General features: G+C 39.8%; 1 protein-coding gene across 1 annotated transcript in view; it reads left to right on the plus strand.

Annotated features, from left to right (window-relative positions):
• Window positions 1-21,800, plus strand: part of TGFB2 (transforming growth factor beta 2) — a 96,615-nt gene that overhangs the window by 64,742 nt on the left and 10,073 nt on the right. Inside the window, exon 2 of the mRNA XM_036756018.1 lies at window positions 2,689-2,852. Within this exon, the coding sequence (XP_036611913.1) occupies window positions 2,689-2,852 (164 nt within the window). The remainder of the gene's footprint in view (window positions 1-2,688; window positions 2,853-21,800) is intronic.

Consider the following 21,800-nt stretch of genomic DNA (forward strand, 5'->3'; position numbering starts at 1 on the left):
AGAGTTACTTAATGCCCGTAAGCTTCACTTTCCTCGTCTGTAAAAGAGGAATAATTACAGGGTTGTTGTGAAGGTCAAATGAAATAATGTTTGTAAAACGGGAACTAATATATAAATATCTACTCTCACGCATACTAATATATGGTCTGAGACACCCAGATGTGATCATGGTAATAGAGCAGTGCCATTTATATAATGCCTTAAGGTTTTGTGTAGCACTTGATTATCTCATTGGATCATCAAAACAACCCTATGAGGTAGGTGCTGTCGATTACCCCCATTTTACAGATGAGGAAACTAAGGCAGACAGAGGTTAAATGACTCACCTGGGGTTATACAACTAGTAAGTATCTGAGTTCAGATTTGAACTCAGGTCTTCAGACTCCAGGTGAAGCTCTCTGTCCACTGTGTGCCCTAGTTGTCCAGAATCACGTAACTAGTATGTATCAGTCGTCAAGGTCTTCAAGTCATAAGTCAAATGTCTGTCTGTCTATCCTTCTATCCATCTATCTATCTGTCTACTTATCTATCAACTTATCTATCTACCTACCCCTCTCCTTATCTATCCCTATTTATATACCTCTCGCTCTTTTGGTCCACTTATCTACCTACCTTTCTTCTTTTCTAGCCGTTATCTATCTACACTCCCCCCCCCATCCTTCCCCACCCCCACCTCCCCTTTCCCTTTCTAACTATTTGAGAGGCAGCAATGAGGAGACAAGGGAATAGAGAACTACTCTGTATCTGGAAGCCTGAAGTTGAGGACTTGCTCCTAACACAAACTTGCTGGGTGACTTTGAACAAATCACTTAACTTTTCAGTGCCTTAGACTCTAAGTTACAGAACAGATTCCAGTCTGCATTGGTAGAATGGCTATCCTTATGAGGACCTCTCTGACCTCACAAAGTTCCTTATATAATCAACTAAACAGTTATTCAATGATTCATTTTGGTGTAGACTTATGATTTCAAGGGTATATTGAACTTCCAGTTGGGAAACTGGTATAGATCAGCAACTCAGCTGTTACTTAACATTTGAAAATTGCCTGGGGACCCTAAGAATTTAAGTGACTTGTCCAAGGTCATATGGCCACTATATTTTAGCGGTAGAACTTGGACCCAGGTCTTCCTAAGGCGGACCCTCCATCTGCTACACCGTGCTTGTTGTTGTTTAGCTGTTTTCAGTCATATCTGACTCTTCATGACCCAATTTGGGGTTTTCTTGGCAAAGGTATTTGAGTGGGTTACCATTTCCTTCTTTAGCTCATTTTACAGGTAAGGAAACTGAGGCAAACAGGTTAAGTGACTTGTCCAGGGTGATATAACTAGTAAGTGTCTGTGGCTGGGTTTGAACTCAGGAAGTTGAGTCTTTCTAACTCTAGCTGCAGAGCTCTATTCACTGAGCCATGTAGCTGTTAAAACAAATATAAGTAATAAGTGTTTTTTTCTCTATTTTGCTAATGAGGAAATCTGAGGCCACAAGAATTTAAGGGGCTTGCCTGAGTTCACAAAGCTAGGTATCTAGATCTTTTTGGAAATTCATGTGTATTCAAAAGCTTAAGAAGGAAGTCAACATCTATTGAGTTCCCATTACATACAGACTATTGGGATAAAACCTTTCACCTCTTCCTTAAGGAGAACCTATGGCCTTAGATGTTCGCTTGAACAGGCCACAAAATGATTTCTCTGGGCACTAGCCAGACTATCAATATTCCTAAAATGTTCTCCAAAGTGAAAATAATTTTCCAAATGGGGGCTGACAAGAGTAGAAAGGTTTTGTCTCATTTGTAAACTGGGCACTATGCTTAAAATTGAATCTAAATGAATATATTGCAAACTATGTTTGTAATTGCTAAATGGAGGCAAAGCTACGAAGTAATAGGAACCAAGTAGAGTTCATAGGGAAGACAGAACCTTAGCTTCAAGTGAGGTTTTATAGAAAGAGGGAGCATGTCTCAGAAGATAGCAGGGGATATCACCTATAAAATCGTAGGTGGGAGATGGAAAAGGTAAAAGAGGTGGGTAGCATGGGAGAGCTGACCTGAGTTCAAGTTCCAGTGTGGACACATCCTGGATGTATTACTTTAGGCAAATTACTTGACTTCTTATTATCCCAAGCAACTTTCTAATGCTGGGATTCTCAGTGTGTGTGTGTGTGTGTGTGTGTGTGTGTGTGTGTGTTTGAGAAAAGACCAAAATACTGAAACTAGAAAAAGATGCAATATGTGGGCCTGGATAATGTTGAACATTTTGATGCCAAACTTTCAAGGAAAAAAAATACACAGGGCAAACTGTTTGCCATTACGAGCTATTTTCTTGGCACGTCCAATTAAAGTGTATGCAGGCCTGACAGCCATCGCCAGCCATCAACTCTGGTGCACTTGTTCCAGTTCATAAGCGTCTAGGATTTTCCACCATTCTTTCAGCTTTCAAAGGACAGGGTTAACTGCATGCCCTCAAACAGAGTTCAAAATGGTTTGTTAATCTCTATTAATCTGTTATTCCCGTAATCAAATGCACATGCTTATTTTTCCTGGTTAAGTCGTTAATGGTATTAAATTGGCAATTGGAACCCGAACCAGGCTGCAGATATTTTCCTTATGGCGTCTCTAGGGCTATCTTGTACTGTGGTCTTCTGGGGAGAACAATGAATTTTATCATTCTCAGTGACTTCCTTAACTCTTTACAGATGCCATCCCGCCCACTTTGTACAGGCCCTACTTTAGAATTGTCAGATTTGATGTCTCAGCAATGGAGAAGAATGCTTCCAACTTGGTGAAGGCAGAGTTCAGGGTCTTTCGGCTGCAGAATCCCAAGGCCCGGGTGTCTGAGCAACGGATCGAGCTCTATCAGGTAAATGGTCTGGGATAGTTGGGATGACTTGTAACCTAATGGGAGAATTCTTTCTACAACTTTAGCATTTTCACCCAATTTGGCCATCGCATCATCTACATAACACATGAGTGTTCATGCCCTAGTATTAGGAAGCAGCATGGTGCAGTAGACTTTACAGTCAAAGGACCTGAGTTCAAATCCTGGAAATAACCAAAGAAAAGAAAAGAAATAACACTTACTGCCTGTGTGACCTTGAGCAAGTCACTATTTTCCTCCACTGTCAGATGAGGGGTTTGGACTGGATGGCCTAATATGTAGTCATAACATGATGGAGATACCTCATTGATGAATACTCTGGGTGAAGAGCTTTTTCATGATGAAGTCAGCCAAATGTTTCTATAGAAATAGCAGTGGCCTGGGATTCAGAAGACTTGGGTCCGAATTCTAACTCTGCTGCTTATTAGTTATGAATCAGTTAAACTTTCTGCTCTATTTTCCTTAACTTTAAAATGGTAAAAATGCTACCTGCCTTCACTACTTTACAGAGTGGCTGGGAGAATCAGATAAGACCACAGGTCTTAATATCAAAGTGAGAGTACTTTCTAAGCTGCCTAACAATCTATGGGTTTGTCTTTATTATTATTCAGTCCCTTGAGGGGACGCAACAGATTGATAGTTCTCTGGGTAAGGTACCTCCCCACTACCTAATTCCTTGGAGGGTATAGAGAGGGCAGTGGCTGGGTCTGTAAGGGAATCAGTCAATCGACAAGCATTTATGGAATGTCTGCGGGGTGGGTGGGGCTGGGGATACAAATGCAAAACTGATATAATGCTGCCCTCAAGGAGCTTCCGTTCTACAAGAAAAGCAAAGGGACTTAAAAAGGAGGAAAGATGGAGGGGAGAGAGATGAGGAGGGGAGGGAAGTGAGGAGGGAGTTTGGGGAATGTCACCAAGAGGAGACGAGAAGGCCTTCAGGGCAAAGGAAATGGGCAGAGATGGGAAGAAAGGAGAGTGGACTAGAAGGGGAAAAGCCTTTCTTTTTCCCATGGTGGTATAGAAATCTTCACCACCACCCACCCCCACTTCTGATGCCCTGAAATACATCCCTGTGTTTCCTTTGGTAACACAGTTTCTGATAAGAAAATATGTAATTTGAATGCATCCAGTTCATTTATGGATATTTTACTTGCTTATTGTGGCCTTGAGCATTGTTATTCTGAACCATTAAAAGTCTCCAAAGAAACTACCTTTTGACACATAGTGAATAGGACTGAAGTCTGTCATTGACGGTAAGTCAGCTGCTCTGAGGTGTTCTCCCATAAGCTATCTGGCTAGAACTGAAGGTCAGCTGCTCCAGAAGGTGTGTTCTGTGATGATGATGGTGATGTAATTAATAATAGCTGACATTTATTTAGCTCTTCAAAGTTGGCAGAGCACTTTCTATGCATGATCTCATTCAATGCTCACAACATCCCTGGGGGGAGGGGCACTATCATCATCATTATTATTAGTCTTACTTTTACCGGTGAGGAAACGAAATTCAGAAAAGTTCAATGATTGGCCAAAGGGAAAACATAGCTTGTAGGTATCAAAAGCAGGAGTCAAACCTGACTTTCCCTGACTCCAAGCCCACTGTTATCCACAATAACATATCATCTCTCATCATTAAAGCAGAACATGAAGAAAGGTGTGTGTGTGGGGGGGTAATTTATTTTAATAAGCAATAAAAGCTCATTTGGCTGCCTTATGACTGTAATTTGTGATTCATTTAAATGGGCACCATTTTTGCTTTATCTGTGGGAGAAAAGTTTGTCAAGTAGATCGATTCTGTTTATATGCTAGCAGAGTTTGAATACAAACTGTTTTCAATCAGTAATTTACATTCACATCACTGATGGGTTGATTGGAAAACAGTTTTCCTCTGTTCATTTAAGTGGGTCCCGAAGGATCTCTACCTGGAAACACTTTGTAAACCCAGCAGCGCTTTGTGTCTGTTAATGTACATTCTTGAAAATGATAGAATTTAATTTCTTTGAAAAACATTAAAAAATCATGAATTCATCCTGAGCCCTACCCCCGCAATCTTTACTGGATACAATAAATCTTTGTCCTCCCTTTTTTCTGAATGTTATCTGGGGAAGGAGAAAAAAGAAAGGATATTAGAACAGATAACAAAACTCTTGGAAGAAAAAGTAAACACCTCAGAGATTATTTAGTGCATGTCTATTCTCTTCCATTTTATAGATGATGAAAATGGGGTTAAACGAGAAGAGGGTTAAGTGACTTTCCCAGAATTAGAACTCAGATGTAGCTCCTAGGCTGGTGAACATTCCATGACATTATAGGGCCATGAACGATTACTGTGACAAACATAGACCTGTATGAATGAGTGTTGGTTGTTGAGAGATCTGCTTTACTCCTAACCTTTATTTCAAGTTATTGAGGATGAATAAATCAATTGAGAATAAGAAAATGAATAGAATAGGCTATCTTTTGGGACAGGGAGTTTCTTATCCCCAGAAGTAGTCAAGCAAAGGTTGGATGACCACTTACTGGGGATATTATACAGAGAGGAGATTCTTGCACCAAGTGAGAAGTTGCACTGGATGGTCTGCCAATCCCCTTTTACTCTTAGATTCTATGATTTCCTGTCTCTGGGAGTGATTATTTCGGAAGAGCTCAGACATTGCTGGTGTTTGTCTTCCTTATTTGTTCTTAAATGCTGATGCATTCCTATTTGCCCCATTTGAGACATCATCAGACAAGCCCCTGAACCTACCCTGATTAGGTCACTTTGACACCAATGATAGCTAAGGTTCACATAGTGACATGTGATCTCATTCGATCCTCATAACAGCCTCATGAGGGAGGTGCTATTATTGTCCCTATCTTACAGATGAAGAAAATGAGGCAGACAGGGATCAAGTGACTTGCTCGGGGTCACACAGCTAGTAAGTGTCTAAGGCAAGATTTGTATCCAGGTCTTCCTGATTCTAAGTTCAGTGTGCTATCTACTGCACCACCTAGCTGCTTGTGGTCTAAAAAGACACAAGCTTAGGAAAGGAAATGACTAAAGTATACAAAATCCTGAAGGTTTTTGATAGACTAAATATGGATACTTTCCCTAAGTCTCAGAGTAGCAGAATAGAGGCTGAAAGGAGGTAGCTTTAGAAATATAAAAAAAGGAAGTACTGATTTACCCATGTGGTAGTAAACATGTAAGGGCAGCTAGGTGGTGCTGCAGTGGATAGAGTGCCCAGCCTGGAGTCAGGAAGACTCATCTTCCTGAGTTCAAATCTAGTGTCAGACACTTACCAGCAGTGTCATCCTGGGTAAATTGCTTAATCCTGTTTGCCTCAGTTTCCTCATCTGTAAAATGATCTGGAGAAGGAAATGGCAAACCGCTCCAGTATCTTTTACAAGAAAACCCTGAATGGAGTCAAGAAGAGTCATACACAACTGAAAATGACTGAACAATAAAAACAAAACAACAAACATGTAAAACTGGCTATACGATATGATTGAATAGGGGCCCGCATAGACAAAGGAAATAACATGGGATTGGGAGTCAGAGAACCTGGGTTCAAATCCTAGTCCTGATACTTAATTACCTCAGACAACTCATATAACTTCTCTGGAACTCTGTTTCCTCATCTGTAAAACAAAGGAGTTGGGCTAATTGGTCCCTATTCTCAATCTGCTATGTAAAAACTTTTAAAAATAGACCCTTAGAGGCCATCTAGTCCCTTCTCCCCAACAACCCTTTCTTAACTCTTCCTCATTTTACAGATGAAGAAATTGTAGCTCATTGAGGTTAAATGGTTTGCCCAAAGTAGCAGAGTAAAGATCCAAACTCAGGTCTTGTGATTCTAATGTTCAGTGCTCCTTCCATGGTCTCGTGTTAATAAGGGGCAATTGTCCCCTTAAAGTATGTTGGATCATGGAATTATGGATCTAGAACTGGAAAGGACCTTAGAGCCCAATTAGTTCAGTTTTACAGATAAGGAAACTGAGGCCAACTAATGGAAGTGACTTGCCGAAAGTCACACAAGTAGAACCCAAACTCATTCAGACCTTTTGACTCCAAATCTAACACTCTTTCTGTTGCATCATGCTTCCTCCCACCCTTTGGGTTCAAGGTTCTCCCACAACATGTCCCATCATTAGAAGTAGAATATGGGCCTGGATAGAAACAACATGTCATTTCTAGTGGATTTTCATGTTTTCCTCAAAGTAGTTGGTCAATTGAACAATACTATTTAATCAGGGCTGCACAGGGACTGCTGTCTCTCCCTCCCTGTGAGAAAGACCTTAGGAGTTGAAGCTTCTATTTGAAAAACACATTTGGCTTAGCAGAGGATCTTGGGACTTTGATTCTACTCTTTCAGCTCTCCTATAGAATTCTCTGTCAGCACTCTGGAGAGGGGGAAGATCCTGGGGCTGCCTTTCTCTGCCCTCTGCTACTCTAATCATCTCCAAAGAGCATACATTTATTTGATCCCCGTATGATTTCAAATGTACACCAAGATTTGGGACAATATTAGAGGGATAAAATCTTTTTACAGAGGGAAAGAAAAGAACAACATCAAGTAAGAAAGTTTTGCCTGCTACAAATAGCCCTAGCAATGTTTTTAAAGATTTATGCCAAATGCAACCTTTATTGGAATTTGATCAGATAAAGCTCCAATGACTTGAGAATGCCTTTGAACCCATGGTATTTATCATAACTCTTGGCCACTTTCGAAGTTCAAGTACATCTTTCTTTGATTAAATTGCTCCTGTATTTGTGATTAAATCTCTTCCAGAATCATGGGTTTGGGAAAGGGAAATGGGAAAAGAGAATCCCCTTCCGAAGGAGCATTCCAGAAACAAGCCAGGGGCACCATCTTAGAGAAGGGGAAACTCAGGGGCAGCCACTTAGCTTGTCTGTATACTATAAGAACTGGATCAGAGCCACCATCTAGCCAGTTCATGGAAACCCTGTACTGCTAAAACCAGGGAATGACACTTACGGCTGAAGGGAACTTAGCGATCATCTTAGTTAAGGGCTTAGTTAGGGCTGAAGGGAACTTAGTGATCATCTAGTTAAACCATTTCATTTTACAGATGAAGAAACTGAGGCTCAGAGAGGTCAAACAACTTTCCCAGGATCATACAAAGACTTTAATTAGAGAACCAGGACTAGAAAGATAATAATAACAATAGTAACTAACATTGACATAGTGCTGTAATATTTGCAAGGTCCTTCAGATATATATCATTTAATCTTCACTATAACCCCGTGAGGTAGGTGCTGCTATTCTTCCCATTTTATAGGTGAAGACACTGAGGCTAAGAGAGGTTAAATGACATGCTCAGGTGGGCTTCAAACTGACTCCAAGTCCAGCTCCCTTTTCCTTATTATGCCATCTCTGTACAACTCTGAAGTTGGCATCTGTGGCTGGGACTATTTTCTATAATACTGACCTCAAAGGATTTTCTGTGTCCTAGATATCATCATCATCATCGTCATCATCATTAGAACAATAATAAAAGATATCCCTAATTTCCTCTTAATAGTAATTAGCAATTAGTATCCAGGAAAATATCCAAACCCATCTTGAAGCTGTTGATCGTTTGTAGCTTTTACCAAATATCAGAATTAGAAATTTTATATATTTACAACCAATCTATCAAATGTTATAGTATAATTTACTGCATTTGATGGATTGGGACCAGGCACAGTCCTAGTACATTGACAGTATAGGCTACAGGGAGGCCATAGTTGCCTCAGAATCCTTCCTTGCCTGGAAGAGTGGCTAGTAAGTTCACACTTTGTGGTGAACAATCCTTAGGTCTGAATTGCAATACTGGAACTCAGTTACCAGGGGAATGATCTCACTCTCCTACTAAGGGGGTGAAAAAGTCCTCTTCTGTAAACCAGCTAGACCAACAAGACATTATATGTAGTGCAGAAATGATCTTAATTTCTCTTAAAGTGATGTTCTTCTCAGGTCTAGGGAACATAACTTCCTCCTAACATCCTGGGGTTTGTTGAATAATTCATGTGGAAGTCTTGTATTTTCAGCTCATACTTTCAGGGTACATTCTCAGCTATTCTGAAGAATGGGAATTATATGTGTGTAACTTCAGTTACATGGTAATGAAGTTATGAATGCATATTCCTTACATAAAGATTAGAATATGCCTTTCTATTAGTCCTTCAAGGACAAAATTTTAGTATATTTCACTTGAATAATTCCATGCTGCAAATGTATTTCTATAGTCTCCACTTGGTAAATGTTTTAATTAGAATATGTATTTTGTGAAATTTGAGTTTATTAACTGGTAACTTTTGATTCCCAGTTATGGAAGAAACTTTGCCTTCCATATTCATATTGGTTATGATTGTAGAAATGCTGACCTTATTCTTTCTCAGACTTTCCCTTCCCAGATAGAAAAGCCATCTAGGTCAATGGTCTCAGACAGGAGCCACCAGGTTGTTTTCAAGACTAAGTTATTAGCTTCAAACCACTGAGCAGTAGCATGTTAAAATAACTTACTAGGGAAGCAGTGTGGTACGTTTGGGTCATACGTCATAAAGCATCAGGAGAAAAGTAGCCAAAATCCTGCCTTTTATCACGATGTTAGTGTGAGGCTGCATATATTGGGTCCCTGATAGGCTTAGGAGAATGGAATCTGCTGAGCATTCCTCATTAATCATTGGAGAAGGAATGTGTTGAGTTGAAATGAGCTTGGGATCTTACCCAGTGTGTTTCAGTGGAGCTCTAGATTACCAACAAGGGAGTAAAGATTCTAAGTCAAGGGGAACAATGGAACTGTGCAGAAGGATTTTTACTGTCACCTCTGGCTCCCTTGGAACTCTGAGAGAAATGGCTTTTTTGGAAATATGTCTTAAGTCTTCCTGGATTTCAGTACTGATTTACCAGGTTGTATTATATTTACACTATTGGCAGTTAGTTAAATCTTGGGTTATGTGCACTAATGTAGTTGAATGATACAATGAATAATATGACAATGGTGATTTCAAAGCTACGTGTCTTTGGAATCTGAGGTCAGAGGACAGTGTTCAAATCCCACTTCTGATATTTATTGCCTGTGTGACCTTTTGCAAGACACTTGACTTCCAGGGGCCTTGATTTTCTCATCTGTAAAATCAAGGTCTTCCCCTTGATGGCCACAGGGCTCCTTCCCCTTCTAGATCCATTATCTAGGACAATAGTAGGTTTTAGTTGTGGGTTGTCATTTAGCAATACCACCACCCTATTTACTGCACCGCACACCTCCAACCCTTTGCAATGATGCAATGATGCTATAAGCTACACATAGATAGATGCTTGGTTTAGTCCTTGCCTTTACTACTAATTTGCTGTTGGATCATGAGAAGTCCAGGTCACCTCTCTGAAGCTTAGTTTCTTTGTAAAGTAAGAGGAATTAGATCTCTAAGGTCACTGCCCCTTGGTGCTCTAATTCTGGTACAAGATCAGAGAGACAAGTCCTATTTTTAAAGGAAATTCTGGTGTCAACTATGCAGGGAACATAGCCTTGATGGGGTTAATAGGAGTTTTCTCCATTTTTATTTTTCCCCAGAGATATTTATGTTCCCTCTGTCTCTAGCTCTGTCTCTATCTCTGTCTATTTCTGTCTTTATTTATCCCTGTCTCTCTCTTCCTCTGTGTCAATCTGTCTCTTTGTTTTTCTCTCTTTTTTTCTGTCTTTCTCTATATCACCGTTTCTGTCTCTGTCTCTGTCAGTGTGTCTCTCTGTCTCTGTGTCTGTCTTTCTGTCTGTCTGTCTCTGTCTGTCTCTGTCTCTCTCTCTCTCTCTCTCTGTCTCTCTCTCTCTCTCTCTCTCTCACACACACACACACACACACACACACACACACACACTCACACAAACATACATAGAGTTCAGCTTTCATTTCTCATTTTGCCCAGGGGTGCACAAAATAAAAAAAGAGGTCAGCCAAAAAAAGAGTGGCTGTTAAATTAGATTTACAAAAAGTGCTACTGAAAGAGGTCATACTGTGCTTCTCTTGTCCAAGATTTTATGGCATACAATCCCCTTCACACCGATCCTTACCGAGGCGCCACTCTGTAGGCAGACACAGCACAGTACCCCCTTTTTAAAAAATGTCCCATGATATAATAAACACGTTGTATGCACGAGACCATTAATATCGAGATTTTTGCAAACTGAACAGAAGCCATACTTCCCTCCTAGGGAAAGTAGATCATTGCCACTCCTGTAGAGGGCTGACCTATCTACTGGGTTTGATCTTCTTTGTGAATGGGTGTGGTCAAAAAAGGCTAATTCGTGACCAGTTGTACTTTCCATTCAAGGTTGCTTCTGTAGCTGCTATTTTCAGAGCCTGGCACTGTTGCAACTCTGACTTTAGACTAATGCTGTACTTGACACCTTTCCTTAAAAATAAAAACGAGAACCCAATTCCTACTGTTCCACAGCAGGTTAGGCCATCTGCAGCTGTTTTCCAAGGGTTATTAAGCTAGCATTCAGAAGACTTGAATTCTAGTCTAAGCTCTACAATTTACCAGTTGCAAACGAAAGAACACTGACTTTGCAGTTAAGGAGGACTTGCTTTTGAATCTAGTCTTTGCTATTTCCTGCCTCTGTGGCCTAGGACAAGTTACTTAATGTCTTTGGGGACAAGGAATTGGATTCAATGACCTCCACACTGCTTTCCAGATCTAAATCCTATGATTCTGGGCAAATCACATCCCCTTTTGGGGCTCATTTCTCTCATCTGCAAAATGAGTCTATTGGACTAGATGAAGATAATCTCTAAAATCCATAACTCTATGTGTTGTTTGGTTCAGTAAATAAACAGTGCCTAGTAAGTCCCAGAGAAAGAGCAAAAGCTGGCCTCAAAACCAGAATGCCCAGAGTTTAAATCCTGTTTTGGACCCATACTGCTATGTGACCCTGGATGAGTCACTGAACTTCTCAGTGGTCTAAGAAATTCCCTAAAAGTTGTAGAGTAGTGGCTGATCTGCATTGGTATGGGGGGCTTATTCACCTATTCCAATGAAATCCCAAATCCAGTGGCTTGATCCCTTTATCCCTCTGTTAAAGCACTCTGCCATGGATTTGCCAGTCAATCAACAACGTGGTCAGCATTCTCATGCCTCTTTTCTTCAGCTAGTTAATTCTGTTTGTAATTTTTTTTCCAGTTCAAACTACTGTATAGATGTTGCTTCAGTTTCTTGCCATCAGCCTTTCTATTGATGTATGAACCATGCTTCAAATATTGAATTCTGTAATTGTGCATCTAGAAGAGACCTTAGAGTTTATGTAGTCCAACACTGTCATTTTAGTCAATGAATAAATAAGCATTTATTAAGCCCTGAGCTCTGGGAATACAAAAACAACCAAGAAGAAAGAAAAGTTTAGAAAAAAGGTTAGGTAAAAATACCATGACCTGAGATTCTTCGAAGGAAGTCAGTTCAAGAGGATAAAAAAGAAATGTTATGTCCATGGCATAGCTCATCTAAACATTCTAATGAGAGAAGATAGCACATAATAGGGAGCTGAGAAGTGTAAAAGGGAAGAGAGAAGGTACTTATGAGATTGCATGATAAAGTCCAGAGTCAGGAGTAGAGCCGAGAGAAGAATAAAGACATGGGCACTTTCTGGGCATTTTTCTTTAATTGGAGGGTCTGAATTTTACAGATAATGAGCCCCAAAGAAGTTAAGTGACTTATCTGTCACACAATTAGTAAGAGTTTGAAGCAAGATTTGAACTCAGGTCTTTCTGAGTTTAAGTCTAGCACTCTACAACCAAGCTTTCTACCTGCCTTTTGCAGATGAGGAAATTGAAGTCTTTGAGGTTGATGACCTTCTTGTTCTTCTTCTTGGTCTTCTTGTTCTTCTTGTTCTTGTTCTTGTTCTTGGTCTTCTTGTTCTCCTTGTTCTTGGTCTTCTTGTTCTTGTTCTTCTTGGTCTTCTTCTTGGTATTCTTGTTCTTGTTCTTCTTGGTCTTCTTCTTCTTGGTCTTCTTGTTCTTCTTGTTCTTGTTCTTCTTCTTGGTCTTCTTGTTCTTCTTGTTCTTGTTCTTGTTCTTGGTCTTCTTGTTCTCCTTGTTCTTCTTGGTTTTCTTGTTCTTCTTGGTCTTCTTCTTATTCTTCTTGTTCTTGTTCTTCTTGGTCTTCTTATTCTCCTTGTTCTTCTTGGTCTTCTTCTTCTTGGTCTTCTTGGTCTTCTTCTTGGTCTTCTTGGTCTTCTTCTTGGTCTTCTTGTTCTTCTTGTTCTTGTTGTTGTTCTTCTTTTCCTTCTCCTTCTCCTTCTCCTCCTCCTCCTCCTCCTCCTCCTCCTCCTCCTCCTCCTTCTCCTCCTATTTCTCCTCCTTCTCATTCCCCTCCTCCTTCTTCTTCCTGTGATTATGTTGCTCCAGGTCAATAAGCTTTAGAGAAGAATTGAGGCTTCAACTGCTCCTTGCAACTTGCCCACATTCTAGTTTGCCAATATATTAGCATCGTGCTTTGTCAGCATCTCAGGGCCATTTTACTTTTGTATCCCTAATACCCAGCACTATGCCTTGCATGTAGGGATAGTGACTGGATTTTATTAGTATAGGGAAGTTCCTGCTAAAGAAAATCTCTCTTCCAGTATAGGCTAGCACCTTCTTTGCATCTTACAGCCATAAAGACTCCTCTAGAATGGTGATGTCAAACTCTCTTGTGGCCCACACTTTAAGCAGCTAACAAAACTCTCCAATGCAACCCAAAGTACATTAAAATGTAACTGGAAAATGTTTAACAAAATAACTAAAAATACAGTCCAACATAGATAATGATCTTTGGGGGGGGGGAGGTTAAGTCAATATGTGGCATAGTATGGAGTTTGACACCACAACGTCCAGAGCACTGAGAAGTTAAGTGAGTTTTCCAGGATTACACAGCCAGTTTGTGTCAGATGCATAACTTAACTTTTCTTCCTGGCTCCAAAGCCAACTTTCTATCCACCATGCCTATGCCACACTACCTTGCACATAGTAGCCACTCAATAAAGACTGGGCTGAATTGAATTGTCATCCTTTCTGATTCTGGTTTATAACCTGCTAATTAGCACCTCAATGGAGAACATGTACCCTAGGAAAGAGAACTTAACTATAGCTTTTAACCCAGAATCCCTCAGCAAAATCTTGCTTGTTAGATTTTCCTGATTCAAACTGTGAGTTTCCTCTTTTTTCCTTTTTCTTAAAAAAATAGTCTCATCACCTTTTCTCACATCAATAATTGCAGATATACTACTCCAACCCAGAGCCCTCCCTTATAACAAGGCAAAAAGAGTTAAATGAAACCAACAGTTATCCAAATATCATCCTCATTTGCAAATTACTGCTGATCATTCATGCCAAAGACACGTAGGAGGGAGGTTGAGGTTTGCATCCATTGATGGTACAGTGAAAAGAGTCCCAGATTTAAATTCAGAGGGACAGAATCCAAATCCCAACTCTTCCACTTCCTTCCTCATCTATAAGATGAGCAGCATTTAGGATTATAAATTTAGAGTTGGGAGAGACCTCACAGGCCTCATAGTCTAACTCCCTTCACTTTATATATAAGGAAAATGAGGACCAGGATGGTTAAATGATTTGGCCAATGTCACATAGCTACTAAATGTCAGAGGTATGATATATGGTATTGTGATATTATTGGGGGTAGGGAACACCTACATAGATTATGTGTCTGGGCATCTGGTTATTCAACCAGTTTTAGATCTACCAAATTACACGGTCACTCAGCTTATACATATATCTTCACCTTATCTATATTATGTGAATTTTTTGTTCCCTACTTCTATAATTGAAGGAAATGCTGAATTCCACTTAAAGCTTAGTGAAAATAAAAATACACATTTTTTTCCCATCCAAGTTTATGGGCCCCTCAAATCTATCCACAGGCTCCTGAACTAGGATATCTCTAAAATCCCTTTATGTTCTAAGCCTCTAATCATTTGATATTTGAAAAACTGTGGTGAATAGAAGTACTATAGACCTAGAGATAGGAAAATATTGTCTAAATGCTCAAAAAAGAAGACAGTAGTCCAAAATGTTTGACTTTGACTCCCTGGCAAAATTCTAGGGTTTGTTTTTAAAGGAATGTTTTTGTGAGCACTTAGAAAAGAAAGCAGTAATTACTATCATGAGTTCATGGCAGGTTTATGCAAGACTTAAATTGATTTACTTCTTTACAAGGTTAATAGAGTTCTAGATGAGCTATGCCATGGACATAACATTTCTTTTTTTTCCTCTTGGACTGACTTCCTTCAAAGAATCTCAGGTCATGGTATTTTTACCTAACCTTTTTTCTAAACTTTTAAAAATTCATTCTCCCACAGATTTGGCTATATGTCAACCTGTGTCTACCAATTAAATGCCTTATCTGTAGTGAAGTCTAAGATCGATTGGTCACCTCCTTTCAACCTTTGGGCTATTTCTACTTTAGTAACCAGCTCCTCCTTGTTGATCCAGAATAGCAGCAGCTTCCTCATCGTTGCCTCCACTTTCTCCAGGTTGAAATTATCAAGAAGTTATGTTTTTGTGGAGAGGCTTTCTTAATTGGTTAGCCTAGTAGGATACGTGCCTGACACTATGCTAAACTCAGGAGATTCAAAGAAAGATGAAAGAGTGTCCCCAGAGTTTCCAATCTAATGAAGAAGATGACATGAAAATGACTATTTACAAATAATCTAAAGACAGGATAAATTGGAGATAATCAACATGAGGAAGGCTCTAGCATTAAGGAGATCAAGAAAGTTTTCTTGTTGAAACTGGGGTTTTACCTTAAAGAATCTTTGCCTTTACATTTGATGAAATTAACTTAAAAATGACAGAACTATTATATATAATTCATCATAACATACAAAGGAATAATGCATATTTGTATGATTTGGTATATGCTGTCAAAAGGTAATATTTGATAGAGTGATAACTTACATATCTGGAGCCTCTTTCCCCTATATAAAGTACATGCTTTTATGTGCTTCTTTCTTTGGAGGGTCATCTGTTTTTCATGGGAGCAGATTAGGCAGGGACTGAAATTCTAAGACATGCGTTACTTCAGACCTCTTAGGTACAATCACAAAGGAGCCATTGCAATTACAGGAGGGAGAAATAAAGAGAAAACAAGATAAGTGCTGGTTCTGTTAAGGCCCTTCTGTGAAATAACCATCCTCTGTGTTGGGTTTTCAGGCACCCCTCAAGTGACCCAGGTAGTGATCAAGGAGACTACAGTCAAAGGGAATACAGAGTTGTATTTGTGCCACAGTGGAATATTTTATCAGCAACGAAAGCCACTTATTTCACCCAGGCCTCTGGCACTGGTCAAGGCCAGGCTTTCTATTGCTTGAAAATTAGCATGTGTGTGTGTGTGTGTGTGTGTGTGTGTGTGTGTAACAGTTGAGTAAAACCTTATTGTAGACCTGGCATTAATTGTATTGATGAATCACTTTTTTTCCTTCTGATTAATTGTCCTTAAAATAAATGCCAAGAAATTTTTTTCGCTCCTGTCATAGTACCAGATACTGGGTAGTTTCTTATTTTTTTAGTGGCTGGCATAGGCATAAAGTTAAGTTCATTCTGTAATCTGAAGCTTTTGAGCCTCAGTATTCCTCTTGTCTCTGGTTTTGCTCATTGCCCTAGAATTCCAGATCCTCCCTTACCACTAATTGGTAAAAATTTTCTTTTCTCTGTAATTAAGGTGAGCAACTTGGGTATTAAATTGTTTGAGAACCTTGAACATAAGCCACCTCTGTAAGGGAAAAACTACCCTAAATTAGCTTTTTTTCTGTGTATTTTAAATCAGTTCAAAAAACATTTATTAAGCTTCTAGCAAGTGCACAACCCTCATCTAGGTGCTGAGCACAATAAGCCGTATTCTTCCAGGGCTAAACTAATCAGTCAGCAAATATTCATTCATTATTATGTTCAAGGTAATATTTGAAGTGTTGTGGAGGACCTTAGACCGAAAAAGTGACAAACTTGGTTTCTGTGGCCTGGGAGATTACAATAGTCAGGGAGATAGGATAGAACACATAAAACTGTAACTACAAGGTATTCTGTGATTAGTGCCAGATGAGTTGTTTTGACACTAGGGTGGTAAAGAAATTTAGGGGAAGGAGAGATCACTTTCAAATTGTGCTGGTTAGAGAAGGCTTCATGGAAGAAAAGGAATTTCACCTGGGACTTCAAAGATATGGATTGATAAAGGGAAAGGGCAAACAAGGTGTTCTTGGAGGGTGTGCATAGTATGGACACAAATCTAAGAAACTAAAGGTGTGTTCTAAGATAGAGCATTTGTTTAGCATTTACTATTTGCCAGGCACTGTGCCAAGCCCTCAGGATACAAATACAAGCAAATAAGATGGTCCTTAACTCCAAGGAGTTTACATTCTAATAGGTGAGGTTGAATAAGAATAGTCAAGAGAGTGAATTGAGCTGGGAGTGAAGTAAGCATGGCTGGTAAGGAATTCACCAGTCAGAAAAGCAGGTCCAAGGGCAAAAATATCTCAATGAAGTGAAGGCTGATGGTGTGGAGATGAAGTCTGGAGAATGTGCTGAGATGGAAGTGAAGTGAGCATGGCTAAAGACCCCTGTGAAATGATGGTAGGAGAAATAGATTCACCCCAAGGAGAGTGAATAAACAAATGTATTCACAGACTAGGGACTCTGTTGGAGATATGGCTATAAAGATAGTCAGCCAATTAATATTTATTAAGCTGTTATATGTGCCAGGTACCGTGGTGGGGGATGCAAAAAAGGGCAAAAACAGGCCTTGTTTTCAAAGAACCTGCATATGACTTTAAGGAAGGGGGTTGGAGATAATATTTTAATAACTAGGTGAACATAAGATATATATATATATATATATATATATATATATATATATACATACAGAACAGATAGAAGGTCATTTGAGAGAAGGCATTAGCAACTGGTGAAGGCCAGTTACTGCAGAAGGTGGGACTATATTTGTATTTCATAGTTTGTCAAGAGTGTTCATATACATTATCTCACTTGATCCTCTCATATATTTTTGTGTGTGTATGAATATGTCTGTGTATTTCAGAGGCAGTTGTACAGAGAACCAGCATCAAAAGATCTGGATCTGAGGCCTGCCTCTGACACATGTATGAATCTAAGCAAATCACTGAACCTCTTAATTAATCAAATCCCCAAGACTATCAGTGGCAGTGAAGGTTCTGATCTGCTTTGGCAAGGGAAGTTCCTCACCCTACACCAATAAAATCATAGATCCAGTTCCATGCCATCCCAGATTGATGTTAATGTATATCAGCGATGTAATAAGTGAAACATTTGCCATCATTGTGGGTGGTAGCAAAGTTGGGAGACAACCAGATTTTAATTTTAAGTAGCCTGGAAATGTCTTTTTCGAGTATGTCTGTGTGTGAATATATGCACATATATGCATATGTATATGTACATAAACACATGTGTACATATATATACACACATGTATGAAGGAATTAGGAAGAAACCTGCTTTTGGAAATGGTGAGGTCCCTGCTGTTCACCCAGGACATTTATACTTTAAAATAAGCCTAGTGGATGGATGGGGCAGGGAATCTTCAAGAAAATCAAAAAGTAAGCCTTCTGGACCCTCTTCCTGTCAATTTTAGAGTCAAAGAAACAGCTACTTAACCTTTTAAAAAGAAGATAACATCAGGTCAGTGTGTCCACCCTTTCTCCCACAAAAGGTCAGATCTGCACAAAATGATCTAATTTGGCAAGGGAGATAAACAGAGTGTTCAAGGAAGGCTACGCCTTTGGAGTTAAGATTTCTGAGCTTTGGGCCACGATGGGGTGGATTCCAGGCCAGCTCTCAGTCAAAGGGAATCATGAAGCAGTAGGAAGACTGCTTTTTTTATACATTATCTTTTGTTCTGGAGGGCAACCTGTATGATTAAAGGTTTAGGAAATTGGCCCTGTGAGTAAAGACTTAGGAAACTCAGTTTATTTAGCCTAGAGAGAGCAGGCTAAGAGAGGACTTAATAACAGCCTCCAAGAATATGAAGGGATATTCTGTGAGTGATGACGAGCAGCTGTTTCCTGTTTCCACTGAGGACCAGATAAGAGGGAAAGAGCTTGAACTGCAGGGACACGACTTTCTGGACGTAAGGGTTATAGCAACGTAGTAAACTACCCACAAAAGCAGGGGAGTCAGCTTTCTCCATTCAGAATTGGGTGGAAATAATATTTCTGGACCAAATGCAAGTGCTGGTCTGCCCTAGGTTACTTGCCCCTTTTGTGATGTAAAGAAACTTCTCTGGGATCAGAGGTCTCTAGTAGATCTCATGGCTTCACCTGTATAATACAGAATATGTCTTGGAAAGAACTATAAAGAGGCAGCTAGGTGGCGCAATGGATAGAGCACAGGCTCATGAGTCAGGAGGATCTGAGTGCAAATGTGGCCTCAAACACTTACTAGCTGTATGACCCCGGCAAGTCACTTGTCTCCCCTCCCTTCCCTAAAAAAAGCATATTCTAATAATCTCCTTTGAGAAGTTTGGTCTATTTCATGAGATAATGATCTGGGTTCTCCCCTATCTCTATCAGGTCTAGGATTTCCTTAGTGTCCCGGGTTCCTGTGACTCTCTGCCATTTGGACCCACAACTATGAGTTTTATTCTTTGTTTCTTTTCTGCTGTTGAGAGTGAACAATCATTACAGTGAGGCTCATATAGTAATAATTAAGGAAGCAGCCAATCAACTAAGTTATTAATATAGGAAGAGCATCTTCTCCCTGTATTCTGTCCCCTCCTCTTAGCACTATGGGAAGATACAAAGAGAAAATTATGTTCCTTTGAGTCTAATGAAGAAGATAAGACAAACTCCTCATGAGTAGGTACTGTTTTATTCTTTGCATTTATACCCCCAGCACCTTACACAGTGCCTGGCACGTTGTAGGTATTTAATAAAAGTTTATTAATTGAGTCTTGCTTGACACATGGACATCCTCCCCTATCCCAGCAAACAGTTTTTCAAAACAACTTAATGCTGAGAAGCAGTGTGGTACAGTGCCTAAAGGACTTCACTGAGTCAGGAAGACCTAGGTTCAAAATCTGCCTCTGACACCTACTGGCTGTGTGACCCTGGATGAGTCACCTAATCTCTTTAGTGAATGGGATCCTAAGCCTCTAAGTTGCAGAACAGATGCTGCTGATCTTCACTGATTGATCCTCCCTTGGAATTCCCTATTTCAATGAAATCACAGATGGGATGTAAACAAAACATTTTTAAAGGAAGAAATCCAAAGGAAAAACAAATGTCAAAGCACCATGAATTAACAGAGAAGGGCCACCAGATTTAATAGATTCAGAGCCATAACTGGGGTTTCTGGTCAAGGATGGTCAAGGATAAATTTTTAGGAGCTCAGGAATAAAAATTCCCGAAAATCTTTTCTTCATTGTTCATAATTACAGCACATACTAGGCTAGCAAGTTACATCTATTTCTAGGCAGATGATGGGCTCTGGGTGTCTCAATTGTTCAGATATGTATTGGCAAAGGACTGTTTGCTTCTCCTGCTTTTTAGTAATGCCTATTTCCTCTAGCATTAGCTCTATATAAGAATTAGGGGTGGGACAGAAAAGAAAGAGAAGAAATATGATCTTTAACTTTTGAGAAGCTTATGCTCTAGTTAGAGAGATCAAATCCTATATACATGAAATGGGTCCTAAATAATAACATAATAGAGCTTAAAGAGACTTTAGAGATCATCCACTAACCCGCCCTTTTGTTTTACCTATGAGTGAACTGAAGCCCAGAGAGTTCACAGAATCTGATTATGTACATGGTCACCCAGGTAGTAAGTATGATTGGAACGGTGTCCTGATTTCCTTCCCACATTATCCTGAAATGACTTGCTAACCCATTTAGTTAGTGTAAAAGTCCAGCAGAGCTGGTCAGTAGAGATTTGTGATTTTCAATATCTAGTTAGTCCATGGTTCTTTCCACTCTCTCATATTACCTCTTGCCACCTATCAAGAAGGGCCAAGTCCTGTAGTACCACCCTGGGACTAGAGATGCTGTGAAACTCTGGAAGAAAGGAGCGTAGGTCGGTCAGTAGTCAACATCAGGAAGCTTTAGGTTAACCCGTTCTCATGTGCTGTTTATTACACAAAGGCAGAGAATCAGAAAGCCATTTAAAAAGGTAGATCCTCTTTCAAAAACCTGGGGACGCAGTGCTGCCATTTTTCACTTGTTTGAAATGAATACCTCTTAAAGATGTCTTGCGTAACTTAGATTTGCCTGGGAGCTCTCATCTACACCCTGCTCCTGACTGCTTCTGCCCAAACTCATTCCCAGCCTGTGGGATAGGAGGTGTCTTTATAAATCCTACTAAGTCCTCTTAGGAGTCAGAAGTCCAGTGTTATCCTTACCTAGAACGTTGTGGCATGCCAAGGAATTTAGGATCAGTGGAGTTAAGAGCTAGGGTTACAGCTCTGTTTCCTTTATCAAGAGATTTATAACAGGGGCCTTCAGAGAGTGAGAGAGAATGAGAGAAGAAAAGAGAGAGTGAGAGAGAGAGAAAGAGACTTGGAGAGAAAAAGATAGTGGGAGGCTGAGGGAGGGAAGGCCAGCCCACTGTGTTGGGCCCTACTCTCTGCACCACCTCCCACTACACCCCAATTAAATAAATATGGCACTGAGATCTATGGAACAACAAAACTATTAAGTTAATAGCCCTGACTTTTATGACTGAAGTCTTGTAAAGCATGTGTCAGCAGAAATAAAATAATTAATGTCACTTTCTATTACCCATTTGACAGGATGATTCACGTCACTTTTTATCATAACAAGCAGCTGATTTCATTGCTCCTTTTTTTCCCCATAGCATAGCACCTGGTTCCATGTATTCTCTGTATATGAGCATGTTAGAGAGCTAGGTAACAATATGAGGATGGTCACATGTACCTAAAAG

This window comes from Trichosurus vulpecula, chromosome 4 (genome assembly GCF_011100635.1).
Source record: "Trichosurus vulpecula isolate mTriVul1 chromosome 4, mTriVul1.pri, whole genome shotgun sequence".
Lineage (NCBI taxonomy): Eukaryota > Metazoa > Chordata > Mammalia > Diprotodontia > Phalangeridae > Trichosurus > Trichosurus vulpecula.